At 43.9% G+C, this 21040-nt stretch overlaps 1 protein-coding gene across 1 annotated transcript in view; it reads right to left on the bottom strand.

Annotated features, from left to right (window-relative positions):
* Positions 1-21040, bottom strand: part of ERBB4 (erb-b2 receptor tyrosine kinase 4) — a 981920-nt gene that overhangs the window by 126663 nt on the left and 834217 nt on the right. The window contains exon 20 of the mRNA XM_044978382.1: positions 15225-15410. Within this exon, the coding sequence (XP_044834317.1) occupies positions 15225-15410 (186 nt within the window). The remainder of the gene's footprint in view (positions 1-15224; positions 15411-21040) is intronic.

The raw sequence follows: 21040 nt of genomic DNA on the forward strand, positions 1-21040 counted from the left end.
AAAAATTTTAAAGGAGAGAGTGGTTATGGACCTTGAGGCCGATGGCAACTGGGACAAATTACAGCATGGTTTTACGAAAGGTAGATCATGCCAAACCAACCTGATCTCCTTCTTTGAGAAAGTAACAGATTTTTTAGACAAGGGAAATGCGGTGGATCTAATATATCTTGATTTCAGTAAGGTGTTTGATACGGTACCGCATGAGGAATTACTGGTTAAATTGGAAAAGATGGGGATCGAAATGAAAATCCAGAGGTGGATAAGGAGCTGGTTAAAGGGGAGACTGCAGAGGGTCGTATTGAAGGGTGATCTGTCGGGTTGGAGGGGGGTTACCAGTGGAGTTCCTCAAGGTTCGGTTTTGGGTCCGATTTTATTTAATCTATTTATTGCTGACCTCGGAACCAAAAGTAGGAGTGGGCTGATAAAGTTTGCGGATGACACCAAGTTGGGAGGTATTGCCAATTCGGAAAAGGATCGGGATATCCTCCAGGGAGATTTGGATGACCTTGTAAACTGGAGTATTAGTAACAGGATGAAATTCAATAATGAGAAGAGTAAGGTTATGCATTTAGGGATGACTAACAAGAATTTTAGTTATAAGCTGGGGACGCACCAGTTGGAAGTAACGGACGAGGAGAAGGACCTAGGAGTCCTGGTTGATCGTAGGATGACTATGAGTAGGCAATGTGATGTGGCCGTTAAAAAAGCTAATGCGGTCTTGGGATGCATTAGGCGAGGTATTTCTAGTAGAGATAAGGAGGTGCTAGTCCCGTTATATAAGGCGTTGGTGAGACCTCATTTGGAGTATTGTGTGCAGTTTTGGTCTCCCATGTTTAAGAAGGATGAATTCAAACTGGAACGGGTACAAAGAAGGGCCACTAGAATGATCCGAGGAATGGAGAGCCTGTTGTATGAAAGGAGGCTTGAGGAGCTCGGTTTGTTTTCCTTAACCAAAAGAAGGATAAGAGGAGATATGATTGCATTCTTTAAATATATCAGAGGGATAAATACCAGGGAAGGAGAGGAATTATTTCAGCTCAGTGCTAATGTGGACACGAGGACAAACGGATATAAATTGTCAGTCAGGAAATTTAGGCTTGAAATTAGACGAAGGTTTCTAACCATCAGAGGAGTGCAATTCTGGAACAGCCTACCGAGGGAAACAGTGAGGGCGAAGGACCTCCATGACTTTAAGATTAAGCTGGATAAGTTTATGGAGGGGATGGTATGATAGGATAACGGGCTTAGTCAATAGGTCAATAACGTGCCACACTGGTAATTAGTACAAAGGGTCAATGTTGGGATATTGTTAGCCTTTTCCAGAGGGTCTGGCTGGAGAGTCTTGCCCACATGCTCGGGGTTCAGCTGATCGCCATATTTGGGGTCGGGAAGGAATTTTCCTCCAGGGTAGATTGGCAGTGGCCCTGGAGGTTTTTCGCCTTCCTCCGAAGCATGGGGCAGGGGTCGCTTGCTGGTGGATTATCTGCTACTTGAAGTCTTTAAATCATGATTTGGAGCATTCAGCAGCAGAGTCAAGGGAGAGAATTAGTTCAGAAGTGGGTGGATCGGCTTATACGGCCTGCATCTTGCAGGAGGTCAGACTAGATGATCATAATGGTCCCTTCTGATCTTGAATTCTATGATTCTATGAACGCAAAGTTCTCCTGACATCAAACCACAAGAGCAAACCCTGAATTATTTGTGTACCCTCCAGACCCTGGACACAGACAAATTCTATTATAACCACCCTCTGCACAGACCTCCCAATGACTCCTGATACATAAGCAGCCTTCATTCCCAAATGTCCTGAAATTCACAGTTACTGCCCCTTTCCAGGTTCCCTCCTAATGTTTCATTTCCCCTTCTCTCTGCCAATTCCTCCCTGTGCCTACAACAAGTCCTGTTTATTAATTAATTAATTAATTAATTATTATGTGTTGAGCACTGATGGGATGCTGTTCAGGACACAAAGAGAGGATCCCTGCCTTAAGGAATTTACAATGCAAGTAATTCAGCATGAGCCTGGTTGCAAAGACAGTCCCGGATCCCATTACAGAGCATCATCCAGTTCTGAGCACAGGCAGACAAAGTTTTTGTGTAAAACAGTTTTCTGTCAGAAAATGTCATTTTGAAACCGAAGTTTTTACCAAAATTGTATTGATTTAGACGCAATTTCATTTTGAAAAAAAAATGGAAAAGAACATGTCAAAAATGCCTTTCTATTCCTTTTTGACATTTTCAGAACCAAAGGTATCACATTTTTATTTCAAAATGACACTTTGTTTAGAAATTTGTTATATTAAAAATTTTAAAAAGGTTTGAAATCTATGCAAAACATTTCAAATTTATTAAAACAAAATATTTTAGTTGACTATCCATTTTTTGGATTTTTTTTACCAAAAAAAAATCATTTGCGGGGTTTGTTCTGATCTGAGATGATTTTTATTTTGAAATCTTATAATTTTCCATAGGCCAGAAAATCCATTTTCCAACCAGCTCTAGTTAGGAGCTAATAATTTGTTGCCGGATGGCAGGCTATAATTGGCCACTGTATATTATATGAGCCTCTCTCTCTTTAATTATCCTGCAGCATTGACAATTGGTAAATAAAAGCAAAAGCAATGAGGATTCTAGACCAAATGATCCAATACAGGCAAAGATACGGTCTCAGGTAAGAAGAAGGTCATAGGATGCAGAAAGAAAACCAGGACCACAGTGGGAATTGCTGCATACTGAGAGCTAATTTCCACAAACAGGCTAGACAGAAACAGATGGGAAGAGAGGGAGTGTTGACTAATGACACCTGACTGCCAGATGACCCTGTAGGTATGAGCGCTGTTATGACACCTGAAATGGTGCCAGCAGCCAGTTAGAACAGCCCGGTTCCCCCTCACATTTCATTAAACAGGCTAACCTTGGTCTTCTGTAGTACACAGGGACACACTTGCACACACAATGCAATGGAGATTATACAGCATCCCCAGAAACTACATTCTTCTAAATGGGCAGCACTTTTATGAACAGTTTACGCAGCAGCTATTGAACTGACTGTTTGCTGTCAGCACTGTATTCAATTGCGCACACTGGGGGATCTGTTCCTTTAAAATGCATTGAGTGCGACACATCGCATTCTCGCAGCAGCTGCACCGCTACGTTCTGTGGCCAGAAGAGGAATATTAGCACAGGGCTAGGCTGTGAGGTCTTTACACTGGGCAGAATCATGCCCTTGGCAGGAGCAGGGGAGTTCAAGGGTGTAAAATGACTCCTATTCCCTGACACAGGTTACCGCTATTACAGGTCACAATAAGGAGGGAAAGGGGAGGGGAAAAAGCAGCCTTCACTTGGCCACTACTCCCGCTCAAAGCTGTCTCCTGTACACTGGCCAGTGCAGCTTATTTCTCTACAGCTTGATCTAAGGAGTTAAACTCTGTGGCTGGGGGGGCTACACCAGCCTCACGTCACCTGTGGATTGGGGACATGTAACACACCCTGGCCAGCGGGTTGTATTTGCCCCATAGCTGCCTTGCCACCACCCAACAGAACCGCCATGGTTCCGCAGAGATTGGGTATGTCCACACAGCACAGAAAAACTCACGGCTGGCCCATGCCAGCCGACTCAGGCTGCGGGGCTGTTTCACTGCTGTGTTGACTTCTGAAGAACCCTGCAGGGTGGGAGGGGTTGGGGTGAGTCGGCTGGCACAGGCCAGTCATGGGTTTTTCTTTGCTGTGTAGACATAACTTTAGAGGCCTTTTGGAACCCCTGTGTCCAGTGGTGAAGATATAAGGAACAGAACAAATTAGCATATTAATATGGATCCAAAATTTATAGTGAAGGATTGATATGGGCATTTATCTATTCAAATTTACAATATCCACTTTGCAAACTTTAGTGTCCTGGCCATTCATTGCAAATAGGATAAGCTGCATTATCGGTTTATGTCTTTCAACTTTTTATTATACAGGAGAAAAATCATTTTTAATTTATAGGGATACAAAAGGCATCCAGCTTTTACTTTTGCATTCCAGCAACTTAGAAATAACTCAATACATATATGTCTTGAATAACAACCAACAATGCTTTGGGCTGAGACTTTTTATGCCAAGTCACAGCCCAGAGCGAATATTTATGGCTAAGTTATCAACCTCCAAAATATGGGTTTATAATGGAAATCCTGACAGACCCTAGCAGGTGCTGCTATAACATCTTGAATTTGATTTAGGAGTGATTTTCAATCATGCTTTCCCAAGCCTGTCTGTTGGGGATTGCTAGGAATATCATATTTTCCCCCCCACAGTCGTTCAGTACACTTGATGCCAGTGTTGGTATTTTAGGGCGGAACAAGCCTTTGGGGCCTACTGAGCCAACAGCCTTCGGTCCCCAGTATTGGAGCCCCTATAAAAGTCAGTGCTAAGCTCAGCGTTCATTTAACAAAACAGTAAATTGTCTAGCTCCGTGCCATTGTGAAATTAGACTAGAAAACATGAAGAGCTGAAGAGCTGTCACTTTGATTTTTCCTAGCAATGGCCGATTATTCATGCAGGGCGGGCTGGCTTTTGGAGCCCAAGAAACCACGGCAGAGGTTTACTTGATTTTTTAGAGGTGTAACAAACTGATTCTGAAACTGGGGCTCCTCCTGCCATGACAATGCCCTCCCTGTAGCTGAATTAGCTTCTTTGCTGACACACCCCCATAGCCGTGTGCAATAAAGGGACCCGCCTGTGACCCAGGTTAAGTCACTTCCCTTGTCCGTGCCTCTGTTTCCCTTCTCATTCTTTATCTGTCTAGATTGTAAACAGGGTAAGGACTGTCTCTCACTGTGGATTTGCACAGCACCTAAGGGTTCTGATCTTGTCTGGAGGCTGCTAGCTGCTATTGCAATACTACTAAGGACCCAGTCCCTAGGTTTATTTGGAGAAATGTGTCTTGAAAAAAAAAGCCTTAGATATCAGTAGCTCTTCCCTACCCTAGCATAAGAAGCTGGGCTCTGCTTCAGCAGCAGAAAAGGCTGGTGTTGGGTTGCGGTCCATCATTCTGAAAATTATACGAGCACAGAAATTTTTCCATGTGGGGAGGTGTGATCTGAGCTGTGAATTTTGTTCCTCACCCACTTTCAATATAAAGGTGCTTCGATTAAGTTTGGGGTCTTCCCAAAAAACTCATTTCAGTAGCCTCTCCAACCCCCTTCCCCCAAGGCCAATCCCGTGCATAGTGATGTAATCACAGTGGAAAGGAGTTTAAAATTCAGAGGGGCATAAATTTTAGGGTAGGGTGGGGGTGGGTTGCAAAATTATTTTCCCAGGTTCGCCCTGGATTGACCTGTTTTTGGCTAGTGTTTCTCAAGCATAAATCTCTCTCTGTATCTGGGTGTGTTTGCTACTAAACCAGGTGCCAGGGTGGGTGATCCTATCCCTGACCCAGTGGGAATAGCCTCTTTCAACACAGCTCTCCAGGGGCACCAGAAGCAGAATGGCTGCCCCTCTTTTCAATTTGCTCTCTGTAGACATCCCCAGCCTGCCAGCAGAAGACGGAAGGTGATAATTATGCGTACAGAACATTGTGAATAGATGTGTGAATTCAATGTCGTACAAAAAATATACCTTTCCCACGTATTTTGATTTTGCTGCTTGACACAAATAAGTCATTGTTTCAATATGGCTTGAATTTCATAGTCCTTGGTTTAAACCAGACTCTTCTACATGCTGAACTTCCTAACAGAGCAGCCCCATTAGTAAACTACATTTATGCTAATGTACTTGCTTGGAGTGATAATTATCACAGCCCTTAGCCCTGCTCCTTACCAGTGTGAGTGTGTCGAGTGGGACTGGTATAGCATTACAATTATACAATTAGCCTTGTCATGGCAAGGAGCTTTGGGAATAGAGACATCTTGACGCTTAAAATGTGGACAGCTGATAGATGACTGTCATTAAACTCATCCTTTGTTCACTCCGTGATGGAGTAAGTCGCTGAGCGGTAGGCTAGGGATCCTGAATGAAAAAGGAAGACCTTGAACCACAGCCACTCCTCTTCAGCTCCTTGCAACCTTCCCATTCACCCGTTTCCTCTCATTGCACACACATTCTGTCCAGCCCTCACCCCTGACTGCTGCAAAATAACAAAAGCGGTCTCCAGCAAGCCATTGCTTATCAATCAAATCCTCACAAAGAGAGTCAAACAGCTCCTCTCCTAACCGCGTCCTTAATCTCAGCTGCCTTTTCTTTCCAGCATCCCTCACTTTTCATGTAGTCTGCAGTGGAGACTGAAACGAACGCACGCGAGAGATGCGAAATCAGCCGTACAACAGGCACCGCTTCTGGACCAGCTTCTCAGCTGGTGTTAATCAATATAATTCTTCTGAAATCACTAGATTTACACCAGAAGATGATCCGGCTTTGAATCTTCACCCCAGGTGACTAAAAAATACTCAGCTAAAAAGTCTGGCATGGAGGGAAGTTACAGTGGCAGAAAGCAGCCATGAGATCCCATTTGCCAATTGTAGGAGGTCAGTGGGACCCATAAAGTGAGCAGAGCTCACTAAGAGAGAGGTTTGGCCAAGGTAGCAGGAAGATGCACCGAATTCAGGCATTGCCTCAGCAACCTTTGGCTTGAGGCCTCCTATATAGCCCCTGCTGCAAACCAACGTCACCCATTCTCCTGGAGAAAAACATGGCCCGTGTGCCTTGGGAGGACTCTTACCTGGAGCATGGATGTGGATTTGTGTCTCCCTTTAACACTTTAGCTTCAGTGAATTTGATCCCAGCGACTTTTCTTTCCAATTCCATTTTCTAGGGTATTTTCAAACATTTTCTCTAGATAGCTGGATAACTGAGGTTGTGCAGGCCTCAGGTTGATGTAATTTGAGAAGCTTTTATATTCAAAAGATGTAAAAATAATCCCCCACAGGACTTGATTTTCCTTCCACAGCATGCCACTATATCAAACTGCTTCTGCTTTGGCTTATTATTATTCTAAAGTAATACTTATGGAATTACTGTACTCTAAAATGTGATACGCTTGCTTGGCAGCCTCAGGAGGGACCAGAGATTGAATGGGGGAAGGTCTTGGACCGGGACTCAGGACACCTGGGTGCTATTCTAGACTTGGTTAAGTCATTTGCTGTGTGATTTAGGGCAGGTCACTTCCCCACTCTGTGCTTTTGTTTTCTCCTCCCACCCTTTGTCTGCCTTGTCCATTTAGGTTGTAAGCTCTTCAGGGCAGAAACTGTCTCTCGCTGATTTTGCACAGGGAGGCTGCGGTCTCAGCTGGGCCCTGTTGGCCTAATGACAATATAAATACATAGTACTAATGAACGGAGCCCTATCTATAAAGGTGGTCATTTCAGAACAGCGTTGAAGCACTTGGTAGGGCTTCACACATTAGCATTCACTGCCACTTCCTCTCTGTACCTGCTCTGTGAATTAGGACTTCAGTATGCAAGGCTACAGATCCAGTTTTATTCATAAGCACTTATCTGAAACAAGATTTTTAGTGACAATGAGGCGTTTGTCAGGTTGCCGTGTGCTGTACCGAGCGAAGAAAAACCAACCAATAGCATTCAACAGGATGGAAAACAGGTGTCGCATTGCATCAGAATGTGAAGGGAACACTTTGGAAAGTAACACAGCCTACATACCAGGACAGCCACATGTCCGTTCACTGGAACAACTGTGTGGTATGGGTACTCCTGCTCAGTGAGAGCAAGTGTGACAGAATCAATGGTTACCACGTTAGCTATCCAATTAAAAAAAATATCCTTATTCCTATCACACGCGAGCCCTATATTAATATTATCCAAGCGTGCTAAGAGTTGTCAGGGTATGTCATGACCGGGATGTGGGCGATCTGACCTAGTGGTCAGAGCAGGAGTCATACCAAGTCAGATACCAGGAGGTTAAAGTCTGAGACAGGCCAGAGGGAGAACCAAGAGTCGAGTGTCAGGAGGCAGGAAGGGTCAGGTTACTAGGAAGTCAGGCTAGTGGAGAGGGAACAGGAAGCACAAGGCACACAGTCCAGAGCATGGATAACTTTATGTTCTTGTGCTGGGTTTAAATAGGGGCTGTGGACCAATCAGAACCCCCAGCATTCTGCCAATCAGCTCCCAGGCTGGGGTCTTCTATCTGAGTTCAGCTCCTATTCTGACACCATTTAGCAGATCCCTGAGAGGCAGATTGAATCCTTTTAGCTCCACAGAGCCCTGTGGACCAGGGCTCAAGACAGGACATAAATGTTTTTCACTGCCCCTTGGTAGGGCCATAAAATAAATGTAATTATAATGGAGCAGGTTTCCCCACCATAGAATATCAGGGCTGGAAGGGACCTCAGGAGATCATCTAGTCCCATCCCCTGTTCAAAGCAAGACTAAACCCCAGACAGATTTTTGCCCCAGATCCCTAAATGGCCCGCTCAAGGATTGAGCTCACAATCCTGGGTTTAGCAGGCCAATGCTCAAACCACTGAACTATTCCTTCCCCAACTTATATGCCTCTCACACTCAGCAGCACCTCAAACCACAAGATAACACATTTACTTCAACAGAACCACTGATAGAATAAGATACTAGTCACTTTGAGTAACAATATCAGAATCTGACCCAAAATAATGACACTTTGTTTTGTGGCCTTACCTAGTGGCTGCAGACCCTGTATGAGTATAAGCCTTTAGAGAGTATTTTGCTCTACTTGCATGTGTTTCACACACAATAAGGTATGACTTCTTCTCAAGCCTTAATGGTTCAAGTGACAGCAAGCAAAGAGCTTCCACCAACTTGCTAGGAAGGATATTTGGTCTCTTGGTCAGCTGCTAGTCACTGTTCAAGGTTTCAAGTTCTGATGCAACATGGCACCTGTTTTTCATCTTGCTGAATTTGAATAACTTATTTCACATTGTTAGGTACAACATGCTGTAACCTTAAGGACTTACAGCCAGATTTTAAAGGTATTTTGGTGCTTACACTTTCACTGAAATAAATAGGAACAAAGCACATAAACACCTTTGAAAACTGCAGCCTCTGTAATTTTACTAAAAAGCTTGTATGAAATGAGCACTTATAAAAAAGACACTAAGTTCCTAAGAGCCAGATCTCTAAAGATATTTAGGTGTTTAAAGATGCAGATATTTCACCTAGTGGGATTTTCAAAGTCAAGAGTTGAGAGTTAAGTGCCTAGGCACTTTTCAAAATCCCACTAAGCACCTATTTGCATTTTAGGTCCCTACAAACTTTTGAAAAATTGGGCCCTCAGTCCATTTCTGGAATGACCAGTCCTAACATTTCAAGCCCTGTGAACATTTACTCCATCATACTTCTCAGGCAGGCCAAAAAGGGATTTGAAGAGCAAATAGCTAAAGACTCAGAAAGTTTAACAGCAACAAAATGTTTAGGTACATCTGAAGTAGGAAGCCTGCCAAACAATCAGTGGGGCTACTGGATGATCCAAGTGCTAAAGGAACACTCAAGGAAGATAAGGCCACTGCAGAGAAGCTATATGAATTATTTGCATCGGTCTTCACTGCAGAGGATATGTGGGAGATTCCAACAACTGAGCCATTCTTTTTAGGTGACAAATCTGAGGGACTGTCCCCGATTGAGGTGTCAACAGAGGATGTTTTAGAACAAATTCATAAACCAAAGCGTAATAAGTCACCAGGATCAGATGGTATTCACCCAAGAGTTCTGACGTAACTCAAATATGAAATTGCAGAATTACTATCTGTGGTATGTAACCTATTATCTAAATCAACTTCTGTACCAGATGACTAGAGGATAGCTAATGTGACACCATTTTTTTTTAAAAGGCTCCAGAGGTGATCCTGGCAATGACAGGCCAGTAAGCCTAACTTCAGCACCAGGCAAACTGGTTGAAACTATATTAAAGAACAAAATTATCAGACTTAGATGAACATGATTGTTGGGGAAGAGTCATTCTGGCTTTTGTAAACGGAAATCATGCCTCACCAACCTATTAGAATTCATTGAGGGGTTAAGCAAATGTGGACAAGGGTGACCCAGTGGATATAGTGTACTTGGACTTTCAGAAAGCCTTTGACAAGGTTCCACACCCAAGGCTCTTAAGCAAAGTAAGCAATCATGGGATAAGAGTAATCAGTAACTGGTTAAAAACAAGTATCAGAGGGGTAGCCGTGTTAGTCTGATCTGTGAAAGCAGCAAAGAGTCCTGTGGCACCTTATAGACTAACAGAAGTCTATAAGGTGCCAGAGGACTCTTTGCTGCTTTTGGTTAAGAACAGAAAACAAACGGTAGGAATAAATGGTCAGTTTTCAGAATGAAGTTGGCTAAATATCGGTGTCCCCCAGGGATCTGCACTGGGACCAGTCTTTTCAACATATTCATAAATGATCTGGAGGATAGGTCCATCAATGGCTATTAGCCAAGATTGTCAGGATTTCAACCTGATGCTCGGAGTGTCCCTAGCCTCTGTTTGCCAAAAGCTGGGAATGGGTGACCTGGGACAAATCACTTGATGATTACCTGTTCTGTTCATTTGCTCTGAATCACCTGGCATTGGCCACTGTCAGAAGACAGGATACTGGGCTAGATGGACCATTGGTCTTACCCAGTATGGCCTTTTTAGGTTCTCAGAGACTACTAAACCGGCCACCTTGAGTGGTTCTTACTGTGTGAGTAATGGTGGCAGACTTATTGTTTTGTTGCACTTCAGTTTCTTCAGTAAAGTCAATGACAGCTGAACCCTCAAGCCAATAGAATGTTTAGCAATTAGAACGCTGGGCTAAAAGGCAACGCTTCAGTTCCCACGTGAGACACCTGAACATGATTCATCTACTGTGTATCCCATGGAGCACTGGAGGAACTTGGTGTTTCTGTAGACGAGGAGGCTAGTATGCAGATAGCTTTGGCTACTGCCTAATGTCATATTTTATTTAGAATACATGAAGTTGCTGTGCTTCTGTCACTTTCATCTTTGGAATAAGAAGTTAAACTGCTGGAAAGAAAGTACCATTAGTCTACAATAATCTAATAATCAAAATGAAGTATACACCATCCATGCAAGCAAAGACATTCAGCTAAGCTCTCATTCACCTGGAAGTGGAAAATATTTAATAACCACCCTATAGTCAATTTTAAAAGAAGATCACCGTAAACGTATTGACCTTGGCAACCAGGCCTAGTTCCATTCTAGCTTTTGCATCTACTTATAAGAAAATACAGAGAGCTGGAAATGAGCACCCAGGCAACATTAGTTAACTCTGAAGCAACGCCTTCAGTACGAAACAGCCTGCATGATGTCAGACAGAGAAAGACAGTGGGAATAGTGCATATTGCAGTCATGGCAATTTGATTTTAAATCATTCCCAAAAACAAACCCACCCCCAAAAATAAAGGCTCTCCCACCTCCTTCATCTCTGTTCTTGCTAGAAAAAACTGTCTTCAAAACCAGATGGGATGAAAAAGTGTGCACATCATGAAAGGCAGACCTTAGAAGCCACCTCAGGCAACTGAGCGTGTATCTAGGACAGGGGTTCTCAAAGTTTGAGAACCACTGATTTAGGAGGTCATTGAACATTCTTTCGGTTCTGTTACACCTGACTGGATTTTTGGTAGCCTTCAGAAAGACACAATAAAGCTTTTCAACATGCCTAAAAAAGTGAGAGGTGAGAGAAATTCCCATGCCAAGAAGGAGCCTGCAAACTGAACTGTGAGTTCTCCGTGGATATAGATTCCCAGAAGGTAAAGCATTTCACTCAGCTATCTAGTAGAAACCGTAGTTCGATGCAACAGCCTGTTTCAGCATTCACTCCACTGGCAACTTGGCTATTCGAAGGCAAACTGAATCTCTCTATTTTCAGAATGCCAACTGATTCCCATGATCATTAAAGGTGACAGATGAGTGGCACAGTGACACTGCTATTCTCCTGTGCTTGGGATCTATGCTACTCATTTATTCCATTTTTTGGACTAAGGGTAATTCCTCTGCTGTGCTCCAAAAGATTCTTTTCATCATCATTACCCCCAAACATTTGTCCATACTCTGCCTTTAAATGATGGACAGCCTTGTCTAAGGCCAGAAGGGACCATCTTCCTCTGACCTCCTGCACATCACAAGCCACTAACCTCCATCCAGTTATCACTGTATTTAACCCAATAACCTAGATTAGACTGAACTATTTTGTGCCACAGGCTGAGAATAGGAAGAATTGAGATGCACCAATGGCAGAGAATTGATTTGGTGAGACACACCCAGCTCACGTGAGAGCTGCAAGGAAAGGTGTCTGGGAATTTCCATTGGGGAGTGCCATGTGATGCAGAGGTAATGCTATGCAACATTAGCATGTGATAGGGGTCAGAACCAGCCCACACACTATTTCTTCTCTTCTGTGATACCTTAATGTTGATTACACACTCAGGGCTTGCTTGCACTTGACCTTTGTGCATATATGCTGATGGTGACCCTTTCCCCGCCCCGTGAACCTTCTACTCAAAAGCCAGGCACAATCAGAATCTTTGAGCTCAAGAAAGCATCTAAACGCTCAGCGATTTACCCATCACTGTTTTTTTGCCACACTAGCATGGTGCAGTAGCATTCAACATGTGTGGAAACCTTCCCAACTAAACGAGCCGTCTCATCACTACGTACCATAGAAATGCACTGGTAAGCTAGCACCAGCAGAATGGAGAACATGCCCATGAAATAGGTATGAGTCTCCTGCTCTCAGTCCTCCTGCAAACCAATAGTGATCCCCGCACGGAAAGCAAGGCAGGCAAAATAAAGGGAGATGCACATTAAGCAACTAAGAGGAGGCAAATCCAATTAAGCTGTGACTACAAAGAAGTAAAAGGACAACTATGTCTAGCAAGCAATATGCAGCTTCAAGAAAAACAGCTGTTCATAACAGTTTCCCTTGCGAGGAGCCAAGCAGATGACCCTGATGCTGTAACACGAGGCCAAATTAAAATTAACCATATGCCAGTGCGATGTGGAGAAAGATGGATTAATTAAACTTTGCTTCTTCTCCTCATTAATAGGCCACCTTTCGTTCCGGGGAATTTCCCTCCCTCTTCCTCATGGTTCATCTGTTAATATTACGCATTTGGTCTACCCTTCCTTAGAGTGCTGGAGAGCCTAATCGCTCAGTTTTAAGTCTTTGTAATGCCTCACTTCCTTCTCTCAACACACACACACACACACACACACACACACACACACACACACACACCAAGAAAAGCTTTAGGCTACAATTTTCAAACAAAGTGCCTGAATACACACAAGTATCAGAGGGGTAGCCGTGTTAGTCTGGATCTGTAAAAGCAGCAAAGAGTCCTGTGGCACCTTATAGACTAACAGACGTTTTGGAGCATGAGCTTTTGTGGGTGAATACCCACTTCGTCGGATGTATCACATCAATAAGGGGCCTCAATTTTGAATGAATTCCTTTCAGAAGTGCTCTGTGTCTGGCAGCACCCTCTGCCACTGATCACTGCCGTTCTGCTTCAGCTCCAGCATGGAATCAGCCCGTCCCTACATAGCTATTACAGAGTAATAGATTTGGTCTCAATAAGTCCATTAATGGCTATTAGCCAGGATGGGTAAGGAAGGGTGTCCTTAGCCTCTGTTTGTCAGAGGGTGGAGATGGACGGCAGGAGAGAGATCACTTGATCATTACCTGTTAGGTTCACTCCCTCTGGGATACCTGGCATTGGCCACTGTTGGTAGACAGGATACTAGGCTGGATGGACCTTTGGTCTGACCCAGTATAGCCGTTCTTATGTTCTTAATATACACTGCACAACCAGCTAGTAGTGTAGCATTTGAAAAGAAAGGCAGGTTATCTTTATGCGTATGGTACTAAGTAAGGGTTTTGTCATAAATAATAACCACCATCAATAATCAAGAGAGTGGAGAGCAGATGAAAAAGAGGGAGAGCTCTACACATTTTTGCCTATTTGTCTTCCTCCCTGTCCCATCTACAGCTTTGATGCAACATGAAAACATTTATTAAATATTAATTACATGGTATCTCTTTGGATTATCCTCCCATATCCAGCATTAAGGCAATTTCACCCATTGTCAAGGTACCTGAAAATGCCAATGAAAAAGGATGGAATCTCTAGTCCTGAAAAAATGAGCAATCCTTGAAGAGGGCAAGAGGACTGCCTTTGTGTTCTGCCCCACATAGGGATACAGGCTGGAGGGCAAAGAAGGGCCTGTCTGAACCCTCAGATAGTTTTCCCTTCTGGCACACAAATGCAGGGCTGGATCTTGCATTGGACAACTCTATTGGTGCTTCACTTTCATAAGCATAATATTCACTTGTTAAAACAAAAAGCAAACAAACTCCACAACAATATTTTTGTGATGACTTCCCCCTGGTGTGACACATTGGGGATTGAATGTAGGCCCCCCAGTGCTAAAGCTGCTACAACTTGAGCTAAGAGCCAGGATTTGTTAACAGCTGCTATAGCAGACTCCTATCCTCTGCAGATTGGACACCAAGGATGATCTGTAACATGCACTCACATGGGAGTTACTAACATTTTCTGTTCTGTTGGGAAAAGTTACTTTTAAATAATTGTACAAGTAGTTAGCACCTGATTCAGAGTCAGTCACACACACACACTAAAGTCCCTTCATACCCCTCTGGTTGACATATGTGCAAGAGAGATTCCACCCTGGTAGTGTACAATGGATGCAAATTGTAGTCCCTTAACACTTCCAAATCTTTTCATTCATCGTGACCTGATACCTAAAAAAGTGGTTCCTAAGCATGCCATTAAACACCAACTTATTTGTTGCAACAAGTTCATGAACAACACACTACTGTGTAAAGAGTATATTAAGGCTGGATTTACGGTCTACTGTTAGTACCTCTCAGTTGTCGCTCTTCGAGCAATCAAGTATACATCTGAACTTTGAAGGCGTCATTCTTACTTACTGAAGCAGCAGCAGAAGAGGTTGCATAATCATTCTGTGCCAGGACTCGGATCTAGGGAAGAGGAGGCCTTTCCTCTTCAAATCTTCCAAAACCCCACAGTAAAAAATGCTTTGTGTATGGGGCTGAGTCAGATTGTTACCTCACCAGAATGTATTGTATTATTGCACGGAGGTAATTAAAAAGATCACCAAACTGCCTTTGAAGAATAGACTTTCCTCTCTTGTTTTCTGCATAGGAATGGATACTGCTGACTTTCAGAAATGACCGTGTTCATTTGTTTAGTCCTGGAAACATCCAAAAATTGGTAGGACCTTACCTTGGCTATCTGGACACACCAGTTCAGCAGGAGCTGTGAGCCAATGTTATCCTTGTGTTCGTGAACATAGTCCAACAAGCAGCCATGGGGCATCAGCTGAGTGACGAGCTGAATGGTAGGGCTCAAGCAGACGCCCAGTAATCGCACCAGGTGTGGATGATCCATGCTTGCCATGATAAGCGCTTCCTGTAACAACAAAAACATCCCAAATCCATCATTGCATTCAAAGGTTCCATTCACTGCAGCTTTACGGCTCCCCACACACTATCAAAAGGGATTTGGTGTCCCCTGAAGTACAATATAGGTTCACACTATCTTCCTGTTGTGATGAGATAGCACAAGCTACTCTTCAGCAAGGTCCAAATTGATGTAATTTATGTTACACCAGGCTAAACAATGGGCCTGGTCATTAGCTGCTGTAAGGCCGCATAGCTCCACTGACAGCTGTTAGGGGAAATCTGCCTTGCCCTACACCACCTCTTGCTGAGACAGCCCCCTGAGGAGGTAACAGTGGTGTAGCTGATCATATTCATAGCATGAAATCTCTTTCTCCTTAAGAGACGTAGCTATTAATACCTATTTCCTTGCATCTTTCCCAAAATGTAGAACAGGCCGCTTGGCATTAAGCAACCATTATAGCAACGGTCCCCAAACTTTTGAGGGTCACGCCCCCTTCCCCCTGTCCGCATCACCCACAGCCCCTGGAGCCAGGGCCTGCAGTGGGGCCATGGCTCGAGGGTCGGGAGGGGGGTGGAGAAGAGCCCAGACAGGGATAAGGGGGCCGAGGCTGGGAGTGGGGCTGAGAACAGAGCCATGGCCAGGGGATGAGGCTGGGGCCGGGTCCACAGCCGGGCCAGAGTGGGGGCCAGCAGCTGGACCCCAGGGCCATGGCCAAGCCGGAGCACAGCTGGGTTCGTGGCGGGGTTGGGTGGTGCTCCCTCCCTGCCCCCCATGGGGGCTAGCCAAGGCCCACTGCGCCCCCCGAACGTGCCTCCATACCCTCCTAGGGAGCACATCCCACAGTTTGATGACCTCTTCCTGGGGCTCGATCCTACACGATGTTGACCATTCCGACCCAGACCCAGCAAAGTACTAAAAGCACACAGTGAAAGCTAAGCCTCTGGTGAAGGGCCTGGTAGGATGATGGACAAACACACTGTCAGCACACTGCAGGATCCAGCCTATAATGTAGCCAACTGATAGTAATGGGAATTTTCCCTAATTCAAAGTTGCTTTTTTATTTCATGCCTTGGACTGGGACAGAGAAGATCTGGTACAGGATTTTTAAATGTGCCTAAGTGAATTAGGCTCACAAATCTCATCAAAATTCATTGGGACTTGTGTTCCTAAGGCACTTGAAAAATCTTACTCCTGCGTTCAATTCCTAGCTTTTCCACAGCCTTCCCTTGACCTTGGGCCAATCGCTTAATTTCTCAGATCCCCAGCCATAAACCAGGGATAATAACTCTTCCTTTCACCCATCCTTTGTCTTCTCTAGACCAGGAAACTCTTTGGGACAGGACTGGTCTCTTGCTACCTGTCTGCATAGCACAGCGGGGCCCCCGGTCTGAGCTGAGGCCTTTAAATGCTACTGTAATAATGCTGCTAGTAAGGGCTGCACGACTTGGCTCCATACGCTCAGTCCTTACTCCGGAATCTCCCAGCGACTGCAAGTCCTGCAGGATCAGACACCAAAGTCTGCAGCTATAATTCAACTACAAATCTTCACTTACAGCAAAGCTGCCACCACCAGGCAGGCAGCTTTCGGAAGAGGCAAGGGGAAAAGCCTCTTTGATTTACTGAGCTCTGCCTTTCCATGGCAATCATTTCACTGAGGCAAAGGAACATTGAAAAGCGAAATGGAAATGGGGTTTTGTGAAGCTCTTTTGGTTTTCTCCCCCCAAAAAGCTATCCAAAGTTTAACCGACAACTTAAAAAATAACGGCAATAATAATACCACACAAAGAGAGGATGACAAAACCTTAGCATCAGAAGAACACAACAATGAAGAAAAGTCTCATAAAAGTTTCCCCCCCCTCATATTAAAAAAAAAGTCTTGGCAAGGAGGTTGGGTTTGTATTAAAGAAAATTGTTCATCACAGTACAAAGGGTATTTGAAACCAAATTGTGGAGTATTTGCATAATAGTTCTCTTTTTTCAAAAAAGAAAAGATGAACAAGACACTAATTGTAGGTTTTATTTTTTTCCCATAAAGAAGATAGCAGATGGCCTCAGATTTTTCTCCTTTTTCTTTTGAAATGTGTGTGAGGAAAAAAAAAATACAACCCAACACCGAACTAGTCAGTGGGGCGTTTTGGAGGAGGGGTGTGAGGGAGATTCTAATGCAACAAATGAGATGGGGGGAGTTTGCCTTAAGCAATTTGCTTCATGTTAAAATTAATACAGAGCTCTGTTTCCCAACTCTATATAGGGTCTCCTAAATGCAATTTTAGCCTCTCTTCTGCCGTCGCTAGAAAATGTCTCTGAAGGCCGCCAGACTAAATACATGTTGACAGGTGCATTATCCATTTTCGAGAAACAAAATTACTTTGCCTTTCTTTTTCTTTATTACCCCGTATATTTTCTCCTGGAGTTGCACCAGGGGGAAATTTCCCCCCACACATCCCTGGCTTTGGGTAACGTAACGTGTTTCTCTAGCACCTTTGAAGTGGGAGCATTTTTCTTTCTATTGAGAACAGATTAGAACATAGCCATTTTTTTTTCTTATTTGGCCCACCATGGACTAGGAGGGCATGGACAAAAAAGCTTTGAAGCCTCTCTCCCATTAGTCTCTAGCCACATACTGTTTGTAACTCTATTTGAGTCTGAAGGGAAGATGTTTCTGTACAATAATAAAAGTAAGCACTGCCATTTGTCACATCCTGGTATTATTAGCAAGTTCATGTTTCCTCATGAGTTTTGGACAGAGGTTCTGGAAAAAAGTGGCATTTTTATAAACTCTTAAGGAGTGCTCTGTATTAGATTAAGGCTTGTAATGTAGCAGAGAGCAGCAACACCTTCACTACAGCTCTAGACCATTCATCTACAAGGAATATTAATTTTGCATGAATCCTGACTTCCCACAAATTTCTTCGTTGGTAAAATTAGTGCTATTTGTTTTACATTAACATCTATAGGACCCAGCTGAGATCAGGACCCCAATGTGTCAGGTACTGTACACACACATAGACTCTAACTGGAACAGTTTATAATCTAAATAGACAAGACAGACAAACAACAACAAGAAGGAGGTATTATGATTTTCCAAACCACCCTATTGACTTGGGAGTCTAAGTCCCATTTTCAAAAGCCATTTGGGCACATCAGGGCTGTAGTAATATTTGGGCTTACATATTTATCCTACCTGTAACCTCAGCTGTAAAAAGTGAGTGAAATTGTCACAGTAACCTGTTATAGAAAATTGTTTAAGACAAGATGTCAGGAGACAGAAAAACCGAATTATTTTAAACAGAAAGGGTTTTACTGATACAGCTCAAGGACTGTCTGAGGATTATGCTTAGTAAACAAGACCAAAAGTCAATGAAACAAAATTGGTGTGTTGGGAATTAGGCCGCTTGGTGGTCAAAATAATAAGAGGGTGGGATATTCTGCCCATCACTCCCTTTTGGGGTTCTTAACAGGAAAAGGCTTTGGGGAAAATTAGCTGAAAAAGGAACTATCTGCCAGCAACTGCTGCAGCAAGTTTTATCATCATGGCTGCTACCCTCATAGAATCATAGAATATCAGGGTTGGAAGAGACCTCAGGAGGTCATCTAGTCCAACCCCCTGCTCAAAGCAGGACCAACACCAACACCATCACCCTCAACATCTCCTGGGAGCCTGGACCTCCTACACACTAATCCTGAGGCATGTCTTCACCAAATTGGACCAGACAGATGAAACCACTACCTTCACTAGTGCTGACTAAATTCTTCAACACCACCCGAGATAATGAGATTTTGGCATCCCCCACCCCTCTGTGTCCTTTTCCTTCATCGCCTTCCATATTTTCTTCCCCCTCTCTCTCCTTTTGCCTTCTGTTTAATAAGAGTCTGGGTCAGCTGGCCAAGACTGCATATGTTGTTATACTGATGTCAGCCTATGACCAGAGAGGCAACTAAGAGCAATGCCCTGAAAAACCTAATGCTGGTACAAGCTTGCCAGTTCTCGCAGTGGCTGGTAAGGCCATGTGCTAGGCCTGTGTTTTCCACCCATGAGGTTGCAAGTGAAAGTCAACTTCAGAGGAAGAAGCTGCATTTTTAGTTGCTTTGCTGTTCTTTTCTCTCCCTTCCTGTATGTGTTTGTCTTGTTTTCTAGAAAATGGGATTGGACTTTAACAACAACAGCAATACAGCTCCAGCCCATCTCAACTAGCATCCTCTCTCTTTCCCCCAAAAGGACAGTTATTACCATCTAAAAGACAGTCAAACAAGGGGTTTTTTTCCCTTCTAAAAATACTCTATCCAGCAAAGGAAAAGGATGTTAAAATGACTGGCTTATTTAATACTTGCAGTATTGTAGCTGTGCTGGTCCCAGGATATTAGAGACACAAAGTGGGTGAGATAATATCTTTCACTGAAGCAGCAAAGAGTCCTGTGGCACCTTATAGACTAACAGATGTTTTGCAGCATGAGCTTTCGTGGGTGAATACCCACTTCTTCAGATACCCCTCTGATACTATCTTTCACTGGATCGACTTCTGTTGGTGAGAAAGACAAGACTTTGAGATACACAGAGTTAGACCTGAAGCAGAGCTCTGTGTAGCTCAAAAGCTTGTCTCTCTCACCAACAAAAGTTGGTCCAATAATCTCACCTCTTTATTTCAGGGGTTCTCAACCTTTTTCTTTCTGAGGCCCCTGGCAACATGCTATAAAAACTCCATGGCCCACCTGTGCCACAACAGCTCCATATAAAAGCCAGGGACAGCATTAAGGGGTAGGAAGCAGGGAAATTGTCCAGGACCCCACACCATGAAGCAAAGTTGCTCAGTCTTTAGCTTCAGCCCTGGGTGTTGGGGCTTGGTGCCCCGTGCTGCAGTCCTGGGCGGCTGGGCTTCAGCTGTCTGCTCTGGGCTCTAGCGAGTCTAACACCAGCTATGCTTGGTCGACCCCCCGATACCTGCCTGTGGCCCACTAGGGGGCTCTGGACCCCTGGTGGAGAACCACTGCTTTATTTAGTACTTTACATTTCAAATGCTGTAATTATTTTTTCCTTCTTTTTGGTATCTTTAATACAGGGTTAAAAGGATTTTGAATGGTGCATTTGCCATGACACTAAGCAGGCTGAGGTCTCTGTACACCAAACCCCGAACCTTAGTTAAAACCGTTTGATGTTGGACAGTGACGGGGCTACGTCAGCACCTTTAACTCTTTGGACCCATCTATTTAATCTAAATTAACACAACAGGGCAGAGGGCCAGATTTTCAATTTTCAAAGGTATTTAGGTACCTAAATGCACCTAAATGCAGATAGATACCTAAGGGATTTTCAGAAGCACCTAACCAGGTTAGACACCTAACTCCTACCAGGGGGATTTTCAAAATGCCACTAGAAAATCTCAGTAGTTGTCTAAATGACCTTTGAACATCTGGCTGCTAGATCCCATTGACGTTCAGTAAGACGTAGGATCCTGAGTCACTGAGGTGGTTTGGAAAATTTTACCCATCCTCCCCATTTTACGGATGGGCAACTGTCGGACAGAGAGCCGCAATAATTGCTGACGGCCACACAGGGAGTCTACAGCAGAGTTGGCATTTTGGAGGCAGATCACCAGAATCCCAATCTAACAACAAGATATAACGGCTCTCTCTCCCTC

Source organism: Mauremys mutica, chromosome 10 (assembly GCF_020497125.1).
Source record: "Mauremys mutica isolate MM-2020 ecotype Southern chromosome 10, ASM2049712v1, whole genome shotgun sequence".
Taxonomy (NCBI): domain Eukaryota; kingdom Metazoa; phylum Chordata; order Testudines; family Geoemydidae; genus Mauremys; species Mauremys mutica.